Source organism: Abramis brama (genome assembly GCF_963993115.1).
Source record: "Abramis brama genome assembly, chromosome: 3".
Lineage (NCBI taxonomy): Eukaryota > Metazoa > Chordata > Actinopteri > Cypriniformes > Leuciscidae > Abramis > Abramis brama.
In genome coordinates this window covers 31,930,613-31,947,328 of record NC_139965.1, presented here as the reverse complement: position 1 = coordinate 31,947,328, position 16,716 = coordinate 31,930,613, and the positions used below count along the sequence as shown (strand labels likewise).

Below are 16,716 nucleotides of genomic sequence, written 5' to 3'. Positions count from 1 at the left end.
ACCCAAAAATAAATATTATCTCATTATTTACGCACTATAATGTTGTTCCAAAACTGTATTAATTTCCTTCTAATATTTTCTAATATTAATAATTTGAAGAATGTGGGTAACCAAACAGTAGCTGGTCCCTATTTGAGATAGTAAATTATGACAATTTGAATTTTTAGGAGAACTATCCCTTTAATGTTAATGAAACAACAAAATGCAAAGAGAAAATTACTCACTGCTCTTGACTGATAACTTTAATAGTAGCTTTAATAAGTATCAATTTATAATTTATACAGTGAAGTCTATGTTTTGTTTTATTTTCATATTTGTTAATTTAATTACTTTCTTCAATGCTACTGTAGCTGAAAACAAAACACTCCTTATTTCATTTGTATATTAAGTTGTGTATGTGTAATGTTTATCTTTGATCTTAATATTTAATAACAAAGAAAATAATGACTACATGTTTTATCTTCGCCCCTTTCTGCCATTCTTTTTTATTTTATATTTTGTTACCTAAGGCTTTGTTTTTAAAATATGGACATTAGTTTGGCTGTAATGCTCAGTCACAAAATAGTAAAACCAACATAAAAAAGAATCGTGATAAAATCGTGAATTGTGATTTTCCTGAAAAAAAATCGTGATGTGATATTTTGCCATATCGCCCTCCCCTAGCCTATTCATTTGTTTTGTTAACGTCATGAAATGAGATGCTTTGCGTGAACGTTTCACTGAGTGAAAGCGCCAAAATATGAACTTATGAAATAGTTCATAAGTTGGAAGTGACATTCAGTTACCAAATAAGCTCCAGTTCCCAGAACATTCACAAGATGAAAATGCTGAAACTGTAAGAAGAGGAGAGACATGCACACAACAGGGTGACTAAAAGTAAGTGCATTGTCATGTGGCTCTTAAAAAAATTATTTGGCGCCTGTTTTTTTCCCCTATAGGAGCCATTGGCTCCTTAATTGATTTTTTTGTTTGGAGCCCTGGTGTGTGAGATCAGCACATCCTGAGGTGCAACACTCATGGATCTGCTCCAATTTTTTACTGCAGACAGTATGTTACACCAACACATTAAGGAGGATCTTTCTAATCTGGCATTACAGTGGACATTTAGAGGCAATCTGAAAACATTTTTTTTTGTGTGTCTAAATAATTCATAGGGAACACATACTGGAAAAACGGGTACTCTGAATCTACGAGCATAATGCATAAATGTAATTATTGTAATTTAATTGTGTATGTTTTGCAGGGCAATAGAGTAAACATTATTCAATATATAAATAATTATTGAGGTAGCTTGAGAACAGTTTTACTGAGGTTAGGAAAATGCACTCTCTGTACAATTTGAAGCAGACTTTCCATGTTATCCAGTTTTAAAAGGTAAAAAGGTTTTAAACTAATCAACTAATATAATAATTTAAACACATTTCATACATTTAAGCATAACCCTTTATGTGTGAAACATGAATTCAGTCAAGTATGTCAGACTGGTAGTATAAGTCATTTCGGAGAAGTGGCCAAAAATGTAAACTTGACAGTAGTCAATAGTGATACAGTCCAAATATAATATGCATAAAATCTTATATTTAATTAAAGTCAACATACATTAGAGAGAAATAAGGATGTCTTAAACTGATTATGTACTAATAATGCTCTACAAAGGCTCTTTCAATTATCTACAATAAATGGGGTATAGGCCAACAACAAAGTACAACTAAATGAAGTTAAAGAAATAAACAAGAGGTCTAGACTCTTCGTTTTATAAGAGGCCATTAAATCCAAACAAAACAGAACCAGAAGCCTGACCAACATGAAAATAATAAATAATAAATAACAGGTTATATAAGACTGTTGTCTTAGTAAGTACAGATATAATCCATTGTAGGAGGAAAATTGTAACTTACTTAAGCCCTGGAATGTCCAATATGTTTGTGAGGCCTGTCCAGTTTATGTCCAGCAGCTGAATGGGGGGAGAGAGAGAGAGAGAGAGAGAGAGAGTGTGAGTGAAGCATAGATAACTTAAACAGATCACACTGCTAACGTATAGAAAATACAGGTATATCTGTTCAGAGAAGAAAAACAAGGACAAATAGCACAAAAAGACAAAAAACAAACAAACATCTGAACATCCCTGGGGCAGTAATTTAATATCACCATGGATGTCAAGCCCCACTGTGATGCCAGCCCATAAATAATAACACTACAGTATGTATCTACTATTGGTTACTGTGATGAGAACAATCTGTGTCCCTGTGTCAGCATAAAAAATAGGAAGAAAGGAAGGAAGGAAGGAAAATAAGTAAAGAAATAGACGCCATCCATTAAAATGGGGACAGATGCAAGATGTTTCAGTGTCGCCCACACTGCAGAGGAATATCTGAAGAGAAGCCACCTCTGCAGTGCATCAAAAACTACAGTCAGACCACAGGACACTTCCCACAGCACTCAACACCCATTCAGTTTTCCTACACCTGCCTTATTTAAGCCTTCAGTCAAAAACAGCAGCAGAATTTGAGCTAGAAGCAGGCTGAGCTATGATGACCTGCTGTGAAATTGGCACTGCTACTAATCTGGTACTGACAGACAGTAGAATCTGGGTCAGTGCTGACTCTGACGCTGACTGTCTGCCACTGCTACGCACGTGGTAGAGCTGTTAAGATCATTTTATGCTGGTTAGAAAACCAATGCTGGTTAGAAAACCAAAGTTTAAATAGTCTCAATCATGCAGTTCTGCAAGAGAAAATGTCTTTAGGAACTTTCTCTTTTTCTTATAATTATACAGCAAATGAGTATCAGTTGCACTCCCAATAAGTTCTTACATGTTGTTGACACTGAATCTTCTGAAGTGATTGAGAAGATACCCTCCACTAGCTCACCTCATGTCAAATGTGTCTCTAAAAATCCTCAGGCCACTAAAATGCGAGTGTGAGGGAAAAGACATGGAAGGTGAGGACAATCTTTAAAGCAATAGATCTGTGTGGTTTTATAGGGACATTAAAGTAATAGTTCATATGGAATTTCTGTCATCACATCGTTCCAAACCTGTATGACTGACTTTTTTTAAATAAATAAAAAACATAAAATAAGACATTTTGAGAAATGTCTGGGGGGTTTTTTTTTGGGGGGGGGGGGTCTGTTTTTTTGGGCCTGATGGCTTATGCTACCGCTAACCCGGACGTCGAGGTCACGTAAAAGTCCTGGCAGAAAGCGATGCATAAGGATGTAGTGTAACGACGCCCAGTTCCAGGAATGCACTAATATTTTGTTGGTAGTACCAACTAGTACTAGTTGGTAGTTTTTCTGAAGTGTTGACAACTTAGTGTTAACTAATAATTGCTGCAAACTGGTACTACCAACAAAATATTAGTGCATTCCTGGAACTGGGCGTCGTTACACTACATCCTTATGCATCGCTTTCTGTCAGGACTTTTACGGGCTTTTCCCAAATAACGCAAGTGACCTCGACATCCGGGTTAGCGGTAGCATAAGCCATCAGGCAAGTGTTATTTAAATAAACTCCTGATGTACTTTCTGAACTTACTTACTTACTGAACTTTCCAATACCTTGTTTTATGAGTACAGAACCTATTTGTACTACTGTAGAAGTTTGGTACCATTCTGGGCATCATTAGTGGGGTAATTTACGAGATACATCATAGGATCCGTTAGTGCCTGCACTAAGCCATTCGGCTGATATCTCTAAATAAGCTCTAACTTTAATAATGTTCGACCAAGGGAAAAAAAGCTTCTGGGGGGTGTTTGGCTCGAGGTCATGGTGCAAAGGACCATAGGTTGATTTTACTCCGAACCATCCCTTTAACCATCCTTCCTTGAGATGCTTCCTTTCTAGGCCTAACACTCACCCATGACTTTGTATGTACAGTAGAAACCTGGAGTATCACCTTGAGCTTGCAAACAAAATCACAAAAAATTGGGTTGGATCACGCATGCACGTTACTGTAAGTTGCTATCATAGACTGTAAAAAAATATGGACGACGCCCCTTCGCTCTCTTCAATTGGTGAGAAGTGAAGCCGCCAGTGTCCCGATATGGCACTGACATCTTGGGGTTTGAGTCTGCGCAGTAGCGATTTCAGGACCAGACCTGCGCAGTAGTGAGCAGGAAGTAAAGCCGCGAAATCAAGGCCCCGCCCTCACTCTCGGTGTGAAATAATTAATTATAGAAATTTAGATATTAAATTTAAAGCTCCAATCTCCTCATTCCTCCGAAGATCCCGAAAAAAAGTCTGTTGGTGCTTCAGTGACTACTTCGCTCAGAGAACCTGTCAATCACAGCTGTCAATCATGACATCACACCAACGTTTTTATAGCATCAAATAACTAACTAAAAACAAACGCTTGAATTTACATCAGCGTGATAAAAACTACAGTAAATGACAGGAACTACCTTTGGAAAAAAGATATCTGAAGTGTAATTAAATTGTTTAGTTGATCTCAAGTCCCGTTGAATAACATGGGGAGGCGGGGTTTATGACCTATACTAGGACCAGTCACCGGGGGGCGATCGAGACGTTTTGGCTTCACTTTTCAGGGCTTGTGCGGCACGCTTGGTTGCTATTAGAGGGCATCTGCTAAAGATATAAATGTAATCAATATTATTTCTAGAGCTAAATTACTGCAAACAACAGCAACTCAAAAGACAAAGCTCATTTGCTTGTGATGGTAAAATAGATTTTGTTTTGGAAAAATGTGCACATTATTTCAAATACAAGTTGAACACAAGTCAGGACAACAGGCAGCAAATATAGCAAAAAAGGGAATAGAATTGTTTAAGTTTGTAAACTCACTGGTTTCTTGAGGAAGAACAGGGATAGAGCACCAACCAGCGGCATATTCCCCAAAAGTGGTTCAAGAATCACACGCAGAACTCCATGTAGCTATTCATACATCAGGCCATGTACATGAGAGAGAGAGAGAGAGAGAGAGAGAGAGAGAGAGAGAGAGAGAGAGAGACACTGGTAAAGATTCTCACTATAGGTTTGTGTGTATCCTACTCCTCAAGGCAACATGAAATATCTTGAATTCATCAGATAATATTAATAAAAGCATTGCTGCTTTAATAAAGAACAGCCCAATTTCATTACTTTATCACAATCAGCCTAGGAATCCTCACATGGAATGACAAGACTTCATTTTCTTAATAAATATTTTTGTCTTATTTTTCAGTAAACAAGAAGACATTAAGTGTTAATGGCTTATGCAAAATTGTTTCTCATGTTTCTCATTGTTTAAACCTATCTTGTTCTAAGAATGATTAACTTTTCTGGAAATCAACAAACAAGAGAATAATTTTTGCAGTGGGATAGCAGCACTGTCCAACTAACCACTAGGCGCCTAAGGCTGATGATGAATGTTTCAGGATCTCGATACTGATGCATTTGTTTATTTAGCTTTTGACAGCGCTCCAAGACATTTAACTTTACAACCATCATTTTGAGCTTGTGTTTTGAACAATCATTTATTGCCAAAGAGCTGCTGAGAACAAATAACTCAACGGAATGTCCTTCCTCGACCAGTCTTTATGGAATCATAACACTGAGTGGATGACGTTATATCAGCCAATGTACAATTTACACAGTGCACACAAGGGCTTTTTCTAGGGATGTCCCGATCCGATCACGTGATCGGAAATCGGGCCCGATCGCGTGTTTTCAGACTCGATCGGAATCGGACGTTACCTCCCGATCAGGACTCGGATATATATGTATTTATATTCTCATTATTTTTTAACACCTCTATTATGCGGTGACACAGAGTTACGGCGGTTTCACACTGCACGCGTTATTAGAGTGTAAGCAGCGCAGGAGCAGTGCATATGTTGAGCAGGAGCAGGACACGCGCGTTTTGCTTTCATACTGGCAGCGTTTGTCACGCGCGGCTGAACCGCGGGTTGTGTACAGAGTAGACAGAGTCTATAATGGATAAGTTGGCATTGCTTTTTTTCGTTTTCAAATACATTTAAGAGAAAAGACTTGTCAAGAAGCTTATTTTATTAATAATTTCATTTATATAACTTTTGGTTCATCTTTGTTTTTATTGTTATGGCAACAAGTTTGTTTTTGGACATTTGTTTTCTTTTTAAATTGCTGTTGGTCATTTGATTGACTGTTTAAAACACAATAGATATCATCAATGCACTTTTTGGATAAAACTGCGGTGTATTTTGGCCATGATCAATGTATTGTCACTTTAATTCAGCAAAAGCGGCGCAGCAAAAATAGACTCGGCGCCGAAACGATCACGGCACTCCTGCTCTGCTCTGCTACGCACTGCCGCGCCGCCTCTGCGTGCGGTGTGAATGCTCTAAAGCCTGGTTTAATCTGTTAACATGGGCGGCGAAAAAAATACGCGCTGCACGCTCTGCTAACAGTGCAGTGTGAAACCGGCGTAAGAGTTAGGAGTGCAGTTCCTAAAAGCACATTACTGGCTTTGCAAACACTGTGGCACTTTTATTTTTTATTTGTTTACATGCCTACCGGATATTTTAAGTTGAGGTGCTATTTGTTTATATATTAGACTTTTTTTAATATTTACTGTTGCACTAAAGTCCAAAAGTGAAGAATTTATTTATTACTTGATTGTTCAAGCTACCTCACAGAAGTGCTCTGTTTGTTAACAGAGTTGTTGAATGTTAAAATAAGGTGAATTAAATAAAAAATAAGGAACATCCTGGATCTGTTTTTTTCGCTCTTCTTTATTCTTTTTTTTTTTTTTTTGCATTATAGAAGTATCGGATCGGGACTCGGTATCGGCAGATACTTAAAATCAAATGACTCGGACTCGGACTCGAGGGCAAAAAAACCTGATCGGGACATCCCTAGCTTTTTCTGACTTATTAGTGGCTTTAGTGTGAAAATCTCACTAGATGGTTATAATAATCAGTGAAAAAGAACTGACAATAAGCAACCAATAACCCCAAATGTCAGAACTGTAAAACTGTTCAAAATTTTGTCAACAGAAATTTAATATTTTTCTTATTTGTTTTACTGTACTACTCTTTTTTTATTGCTTATGTTTAATCATTTTTAAATAAATGTTCATTTTTAAATCATTTTAAATGTTATTTTTTATTACTTGGGTACTGTTTATGATTATTTTTAATCACTCATATGTAAACCACTTTGAATTACCATTGCATATGAAAGGTGCCGTATACATATAAACTTACACAATAATTTGAATACACAATTTGAATACACGTATTCCAACAATTTCATGACACCTTGTAACATTAAAGTTTTTCATTAAAATGACTGTACATCTTTTACCAGTGACTAATTATTTTACTGCATGAGGGCTCTTAAAATTATGAAATGGACTGTTATTTTTTTAAATTATATCTCAATTGTTTGTCTCAATTGTTTGAGTGTCCACGAAGTAAAGATGGCAGCCTCCAGGTCTCATACTTCAGAACTATCATAGACATGAATGGGAATGCTAACAGATATATCTCTCTAGGTATTTTAGACCTTGTACAGTAAAAAAAAAAAAAATACATCATACATAAACACAGCATGCTGTCACACAAAGAGATTACCTTACTACGTGTTTAATGTGAGAGAATGAAATAGCTCCATTAATCATGCACAAAACTGTCATTGTGTGAGCATGCATGTATATGTCTGATCCTGCATTACAAACAGTACAAGGGCATTTCAGTATTTGGTTACACGCCTTCCTATAAATACACACACCCTTTCTGTAAAAATAGGCTCCGTTCAGTTCACGGAATTCCTTCCATGAAACACGTGGTTGCATCACAATATAGGAAAGAGCTTCTCTGTATCCAACAAATTAATTCTCTGGCCTTGGCTAGCATAATCCATTGGGTCATGGAGACAAACTCAATGGAAGATGCCATAACAGAGCTGCTGTATATCCGTTGTGTATAAATAATAGTGGAAAATGCAATCCTACTGCTTTATGCGGTACAAGAGAAGAGAATCTCACTCTTAAATGTTTTATGAGAAAATATAACAATATACCTGTATACTTTTGATCCCCGCTCTACAGTAGTACCTTTTGATATCCACATCGATTTCAGTATTTCCAACGTAGCTGTAAGAGAACGGACAAATAATAAAAAACGTGGCACAACCAGGATGATCAAAAGATGTCAGAAAGGCTTATCAAAGTGATGTCACCTGATCTGAAGGTCCATGATGATCTGTCGTTTGTCCACGTTCTCAGAGTAAACTTTGACCCCGTTGATCCTGAGAGGCTGTGACACAGATGAGCACAGATGCCCCGTCAGGGGGGTTGCCATTTCTTTAACCGTATGCATTCCTCCACAGAGCCCTGACAACATGAACTATTTCCATCTGACAGCTGATCAGCTTTTCCAAAAGGTTTAAATTTCTTACGTCAACCTTCCTACTCCTGATGCAATATGAAGCTTTTTAATGCAAGAAGTTGAGCCATGTCTTGTCTTCAATAAAATATGCAAGATGGTCTTAACATAACATACAGTCTTTTAAATGAAACATCGTTCAGACTATACAGATCAATGTATTATTATCAGAATATTATCAGAAATTATTCTTTCAATTGGTATTGGCTTTCAATTCACTTATTTATACATTGCCTCGGAAAAATGATGTGAACAATTTGTGTATAAATTTGACTTGCTGAATAAAAGCCAACACCATGCATGCCTGTTTCATGCCCTCATAGGGTGTAATAGCATCAAATCCCATTGTGAACTGCTGCATAAGCCAAATACATGATTTTCATAATTAAATGATTGAAGGTGCTTTTGAATTAATGCTTAGTTATATTTATACAGTTGTGTGAAGTGTGTACCGTTTCTTATAGCAGTGGTCTGCTAAAGCACAGTCTCTTCTTACAAAGGCTTTAAGAGCAGAAAGGCTGTCCACTGCCGTAACCTGGGGCCTCATGTATAAAACTTTCCGTAGATTTCATCCTAAAAGTGTGCGTATGCATAGTCAAATTTTCAGATTTATAAAACCATGCGTATGCCAGAACCTGTGCAAAATTCCATTTTTAAAACATAGTCAGCAGAAGAGATTGTGCATACATGTATCTCATTCTCCTCCCCGAAATAACCATATGGAGCATACAACGCCTAGTTTTACTATGCATATCCTCATCTGCATATCATTTCCATATGAATATTCCCATCCACGTGATACCATGTTTAACGATACAAGACATTTGGAAAATATGACTATAAATGCCATTTGTGCTGTCACATTGCATTGCAAAAAATCATTCACTATCCTTGTCTTGTTTTAGAATAAATAAATAAAATTGTATAAAAAGAGTTATTTTCTTAGTATTTTTAATTGTTACATTTTAATTTGAACACATCAAATTTATGCAATTTTGCCTACAAGGTAAACATATATATTAGGATGTTTATACATTTTATAATGGAAACAGATAGGCCTTATTTTTGCAGTGTAAATAATTGACTCACTGACAAAACATTTTAAAAATAAAACGTACATATCTCACTATTTCCTTCAAACTCCTTCAAATACATTAGTATTTTTCAGAATATTGGAAAGACCATGAAAGGGCTCTGACCATTAGGCTACTGTCTGTCTGCACACGACACCAACAGCACCTGCATGCTGCACAGGTTGTACAGTACTGTGTCACCAGACCAAGTCAAATGGATGAATGGACCGTCCGATTACTGAACGCATTAAGTGCGCAACATTGATCCTTATTCGGCCAAAACTATTTTCTCAAAACGTGAGTTCTGCTATTTAGAACACAATTTAAAGCGGATTTATCATGCAGCAAGCAATCCTCATTGTATGAGTTCATGTAATTTTGGTGCTTAACTCCATGAGAGTGGAATATTTAATCAATATTTAATCAAAAATCTGAGTTTTTAAATCATTCTGTTTACCTCATTACTTTGCTCAGTCCACGGTCTAGAGTGTCCGTACGGTGCGCACATATTTACGCCTAGTTTATTTTTTATAATTCCCGATATGTGCGTGGAAAATTGCATACGCACATATTTATGCACATTTTGTGCATAACCAACATTTATACAGTGAGGAAAATAAGTATTTGAACACCCTGCTATTTTGCAAGTTCTCCCACTTAGAAATCATGGAGGGGTCTGAAATTGTCATCGTAGGTGCATGTCCACTGTGAGAGACATAATCTAAAAAAAAAAATCCAGAAATCACAATATATGATTTTTTAACTATTTATTTGTATGATACAGCTGCAAATAAGTATTTGAACACCTGAGAAAATCAATGTTAATATTTGGTACAGTAGCCTTTGTTTGCAATTACAGAGGTCAAACGCTTCCTGTAGTTTTTCACCAGGTTTGCACACACTGCAGGAGGGATTTTGGCCCACTCCTCCACACAGATCTTCTCTAGATCAGTCAGGTTTCTGGGCTGTCGCTGAGAAACACGGAGTTTGAGCTCCCTCCAAAGATTCTCTATTGGGTTTAGGTCTGGAGACTGGCTAGGCCACGCCAGAACCTTGATATGCTTCTTACAGAGCCACTCCTTGGTTATCCTGGCTGTGTGCTTCGGGTCATTGTCATGTTGGAAGACCCAGCCTCGACCCATCTTCAATGCTCTAACTGAGGGAAGGAGGTTGTTCCCCAAAATCTCGCAATACATGGCTCCGGTCATCCTCTCCTCAATACAGTGCAGTCGCCCTGTCCCATGTGCAGAAAAACACCCCCAAAGCATGATGCTACCACCCCATGCTTCACAGTAGGGATGGTGTTCTTGGGATGGTACTCATCATTCTTCTTCCTCCAAACACGTTTAGTGGAATTATGACCAAAAAGTTCTATTTTGGTCTCATCTGACCACATGACTTTCTCCCATGACTCCTCTGGATCATCCAAATGGTCATTGGCAAACTTAAGACGGGCCTTGACATGTGCTGGTTTAAGCAGGGGAACCTTCCGTGCCATGCATGATTTCAAACCATGACGTCTTAGTGTATTACCAACAGTAACCTTGGAAACGGTGGTCCCAGCTCTTTTCAGGTCATTGACCAGCTCCTCCCGTGTAGTTCTGGGCTGATTTCTCACCTTTCTTAGGATCATTGAGACCCCACGAGGTGAGATCTTGCATGGAGCCCCAGTCCGAGGGAGATTGACAGTCATGTTTAGCTTCTTCCATTTTCTAATGATTGCTCCAACAGTGGACCTTTTTTCACCAAGCTGCTTGGCAATTTCCCCGTAGCCCTTTCCAGCCTTGTGGAGGTGTACAATTTTGTCTCTAGTGTCTTTGGGCAGCTCTTTGGTCTTGGCCATGTTAGTAGTTGGACTCTTACTGATTGTATGGGGTGGACAGGTGTCTTTATGCAGCTAACGACCTCAAACAGGTGCATCTAATTTAGGATAATAAATGGAGTGGAGGTGGACCTTTTAAAGGCAGACTAACAGGTCTTTGAGGGTCAGAATTCTAGCTGATAGACAGGTGTTCAAATACTTATTTGCAGCTGTATCATACAAATAGATAGTTAAAAAATCATATATTGTGATTTCTGGATTATTTTTTTTTAGATTATGTCTCTCACAGTGGACATGCACCTACGATGACCATTTCAGACCCCTCCATGATTTCCAAGTGGGAGAACTTGCAAAATAGCAGGGTGTTCAAATACTTATTTTCCTCACTGTACATCAGGCCCCAGGTGTTCACACAAAAACACCAGCACAATGTGATTAGCTCCGATTGGGTAGCTGGCCATTTTCCTAACTAAAGGCATGACAAAATGTAGAAAAATTATGAATAAAAAAATATACACAATACATATCTACAAAATCAGGTTAGATAAAAGTTAACACTTCTGATGTGCAGTTAACCTAAGATGGGAAGACGGAATCTAATTATTGGTCTTTGAAAGTTAGAGATAATAAAACCTTCTGTGATGGAGTACAACAGCATGCCATTCTGTACTTCCATTGTGCCTTCAAATATATGAATATTCTGCACAGTATAAAAATATACAGCTAAAATATTTTTATGGCTATAAACTCCTTGATTGAGGTTGAGTTGAACAAATTGACAATAATTGACAATTCTTTCAATAATACACGAGCAGTGTACGCATGCTAGGCGTGAATGGGCTAGGCTGAATCCACTGGTTTCTCTTTTAATATTTTTTTTATTATTAATTAATAGTGGTGACAGCACAGGAAATAATGGGAAGAGGGGGCAGAGACAGTGGCTGCGTCCGAAAACTTAGGCAGCTGACTTTTTGCCTCGCTGCTTTATCAGGCAGTGACTATGCAGGCAGTGTTTGCGCATGAAGGTAGCTCACGAAACGGATTCTGAGGCAGCGTAACGGTTTAATGATCTACAGCAAAATAGAACGAGCTTTGGTGATAACTATGCAAATATTTAATTACTGTAATAGTAATTTATTGTTAGAAATTACATCAAAAATGGAAAACATTTACACACAAACTGACCACCAATTGCAACTTTCAGACACCATCTTTATTTTTTAGCTCAACTGTCATGGAATGGAAACCAAAAAATTGTGAGATATTAAAGGCAGCGAAGGACACTGAACATCTATGCTGCCTTCAAAAATGTATCAGAAGAAGGTATCTCAGGAAACAGGAAGTCAAGCTAACATTGGATTCGGACATGCCTTGATGCCTTCCTACCTTGGAATGTGTTCTCTGAAGGAAGCATTCCAAGCTTTCAAGCAATAGCTTTCGGACGCAGCCAAGATTAGAGCCAGACTCATGACGTCTGTCTCATGTCTATCACACAGAGGGGTTAAATACCAGGGTATGTTAAATCACAGGCTAATCCAGAGGGAAAGGAGCCAAAAAAAAAAAGAAAGAGTATGCGATGTGTTTTTGTGTATAAAGTGTAGGTCATATTGGGTCAAAGCTCTGAAAAAAAAGAAGCTTGGGTCAAAGCTTGACTGCTGTCATGAACAGACATTTACATGTTCTCTAATAGGATGGCCTCTGTGAGAGATGAATGTTCATAAGCCCTGAGAACTCTGTGAACGTGCATACCCTTATGAAAAGAAAATATATTTCCCACATTTGAATGATTAATATATTAAATGGTTTAACAGTATATTTGAAAATATACAGAATAATATATTGTGTTAATACATTACAATATATTGAATAATACATAAGGAATTGCCGCTTTTCATATATTGAAAAATATGTGACAATATATTTACTAATATATCATAATTTACATAATTTTATATTCAGTAATATACTTCATAATATATCGATGTGTGATCAGATATGGTACTGCATGTGTAATATATTGCAGATATTTACTCATGCAGCATAAACACACATAGAGATATAATATATATATATATATATATATATATATAATGTAATATAATGTAGACTATATATAATGTAATATATTTCTTTTTTTAAATTATTTACATTATAAATGTTTCATATTTTCAAGCTAGTTAACAAAAGCACAAGCATACCTGCATGTACTAAAGTAATTAGCCAAGAGACTATCACTGTGCTGAGGAGTGCACAGCCATTACTTTTAAAATATAGTAATAATAGTCTTTATGGTATTCGGCCAGTCGTCAACCTCACCGCAGGCTCTATACTCTTCAGCACAATAGCACAATGGTAACCCCAAAAACTCAGACATACCAGAAATCCTTTTAAATTCCAAAATAATAGAACATTAAACACTAACAGTTTCGCATTATACACTATCGCATTATATTTTGCAGTATATTCCCATATATTTTTGTTCCGTAAGGGTACCTTATCTCCGAGATCGATCTTGGTGAAGCTGAATGTACTGAGGTGGGCATTGGCTTCTTTGATGGCTGGCTCGATTGTTCCTTTAAACAGCTTCTCCACAAACTGACACACATAAGGCCACATCTGTTTCACCGTCTGAAAGGCAAAGAGTGTATCTGCTCAACAACTGAGTAAAACTGAGGTACTTAAGGCATCTTCATTCCTTACTGCTACTGACTTGAATATGGTAAATAAGTCAATTCAAAACTCACTAGTCACCACAGCACTTTAACTGTTGTTTGATACTCTCCTGACTACATCTGATTAAAAACAAATTCTTCACTGTGTGTAATATATATTTTTTTTTCCACAACAAGGTTACCGATCACACAAAGGTACACAGGTTTTGATTAAACAGGCCTGAGGACATGTTATAACTTGACTAACTGTAAATATTCTAAGCATTTGGAAAGGATTCCCCATGAAAACAGAACAGGTACCCACACTGGAATGGCACAAACAGAATTAACTAAATCTGGAAAGACAAATGGCTTGTCTGAAAGCAAAGAAATAACATCTATAAGCCTTTGAAGTAAGTTAGAGTCTGACAAAAAAAGAGACTGAATAGAACAATATTTTTACATTTGTATGTATATCACAAAATTTCAAAATGCATGTGTATGAATATTTAGGTTGTAATATTAGTATGATACAGTACAATAAGAGTTTGTATCCTTCTCACTTTTGTTATGTTTAAAAACATGAGTGATTCTGCAGTTTCATGTAAATAGATTTGCATGATTTTGAATGTTGCAGACATACTTTGCAGAAGAATGAGGCTATTCAGGTACATAAATTACACCGCTGGGCAAGATGCCAATGAAATATTCAAATCAGACATGTTTTATGAAGACTGGGAGTCTCTGAATGTATATGTACAATTAATATTTTAAAAAGCCACTGGTTCTACACAGCTACACACAGAGGGTGAAAAATGATGGCTATGTATGTGTAATATAACATGAGCATAGCGAACTGGATTATATCACCACCAGTGTAAAACCAATAGAGCAAAAAGAGAGAGAGAGAGAGAGAGAGAGAGAGGCATAGATAACTTAAACAGATCACACTGCTAACGAGTATCAGATTGCAGATTGACTGCAGACACATGTACAGTATACGAGTGGTGGATGATGATTATTTTAAAATGATGAAGGACAGGGAATTATTATACTTGTCTCACCTTATTTAGCCACTCAACTCTCTCCACATCTGGATAATGAACCTGGAAAATAGACAAATTGTGATAGTGAGCAGATGACACACTAACATTGCACTTTTTTCATTTCCTAACTTAAAAACAGCAACAACAACAAAAATAGGTTTTAGTATTAAAGGTAGGGTAGGCAATTTTGGAGCTTTGAAAGCATGAGATCCCACCCTCCCTTTAGAGTGTCTCCAAAGCCACGCCTCCTTCAAAAAGTACACAGCAGAGTCTGCAAAGCGTCATGAGAGACTGCGTTAAATTACCTCATGTCTCAAAGCACATAACAGCTCCGGGTAGAAAATCACGGGTTGCCATTTCATAATTACGGTTATGAAATAGCATGAACGCATCATAAGCTCATTGTTTTGGTTCAGGGAGAACTGTAAAATGTGACTGCTGATTGTTTGTGGTGGTCAGTAACTGACTACAACTCTGCATTAGCCTTACTGACTCTTATCACTACCTGTGTTTGGTGGTTGTCAGTGCATTACAAAGGTATAAAACAGATATTAGAATATGTTGGTATATTAACATAAAATAAATTAATGGAATACGTTTTTTACTGTACATTTAAGTTAAATCTGTAGAACCTAATATGTTGCCACCATATTTTTTTTTACAGTACATTTCTGGCAACCACAGCTGCCAGTTTTTTACCGTAAATTTCACAGATTTGTTTTTACAGTGGCTACCTGAGAAGAGACGGTTTTTGGCACCTGCCCATATAAAGCTAACTTCTTTCTGTATATCCTACAAAAGTAACATCATTGTAATCTCAAGAGAAAAAGTGGATGTGTGTGACTTCCTTCTGCAGTGCACTCACTCTGAATTTATTTTCATCTCAAAACAGTGTTGGTGTAGCTTGAATATTGAATATTTAGTTTAGTATTAATGATATGTGGGAAAGACATGGAAAGTTCCCATGGTAACCATGTTTCTATGGTCACTAGAGATCACTCATGATTTCTCCTCACTGACTAGAGAGATATCTGTGAGAATGTTCACTGGAGAAAAAAACCTGACTAGAGATGAGACTGTTGATTGTACAGTTGCCACTTGCCACAGAAATGTAGAGATCTTTTTTTTAAGTCTATAGAGAACTAAAAGTGACATAATTTGATGAGAATGTGATAACCTGTGATGTAAATGGTTTGTCTTTGTATTAATAGACCTATATTGATTTGTTGTGACATACTAATGAGAGAGAAGTCAACTGGATAAAACTGTGTGTGTGGGGGGGGGGGGGGGGGGGATACTACCTTGTGAATACATTTTTAAAAAGTTATTACATTAATTTAGATTTGTTTTGTAAACTGAAAGAATATATACTTTGAACTTTTTGCAATGCATGTGGAACAAGCTTGAAGACAGAGTTTAGGCAAGAGATTTCATTCATTGGTTTACATCATAGAAACATGTCTCCTTAAGAAGACTGGCATTCAATACACTTCCAGAGAACCGTTTATAGATATAGGATAAGATATCTTCCTGACACATCACAAACTTCCTTGAAATCAGAGAGAAACTGGACATACAAGTCATCTGTGTTTCAAAAGAAACTTTTTGGTTTGGGTGCCTAGTGCCATGAAATAAATAATGAATGAATAATCATAGAATTGATAACACTACTGTTGTGAAACATTCTCTTATGTTTCAACAACTTGAAACAATGTTTCAAAAAACAACAACTTCAAACTCATCAGCATAAACCAGTTCAA

The 16,716-nt window shown here is 36.9% G+C and overlaps 1 protein-coding gene across 2 annotated transcripts in view; it reads right to left on the bottom strand.

Annotated features, from left to right (window-relative positions):
• Positions 1-16,716, bottom strand: part of esyt2b (extended synaptotagmin-like protein 2b) — a 41,600-nt gene that overhangs the window by 22,210 nt on the left and 2,674 nt on the right. For both annotated transcript variants that reach the window (XM_084107649.1, XM_084107648.1), the window contains exons 2-7: positions 14,975-15,016; positions 13,753-13,887; positions 8,159-8,235; positions 8,000-8,072; positions 4,802-4,891; positions 1,899-1,954 (exon numbers count right to left, since the gene is read on the bottom strand). In XM_084107649.1, the coding sequence (XP_083963775.1) occupies positions 1,899-1,954; positions 4,802-4,891; positions 8,000-8,072; positions 8,159-8,235; positions 13,753-13,887; positions 14,975-15,016 (473 nt within the window). The remainder of the gene's footprint in view (positions 1-1,898; positions 1,955-4,801; positions 4,892-7,999; positions 8,073-8,158; positions 8,236-13,752; positions 13,888-14,974; positions 15,017-16,716) is intronic.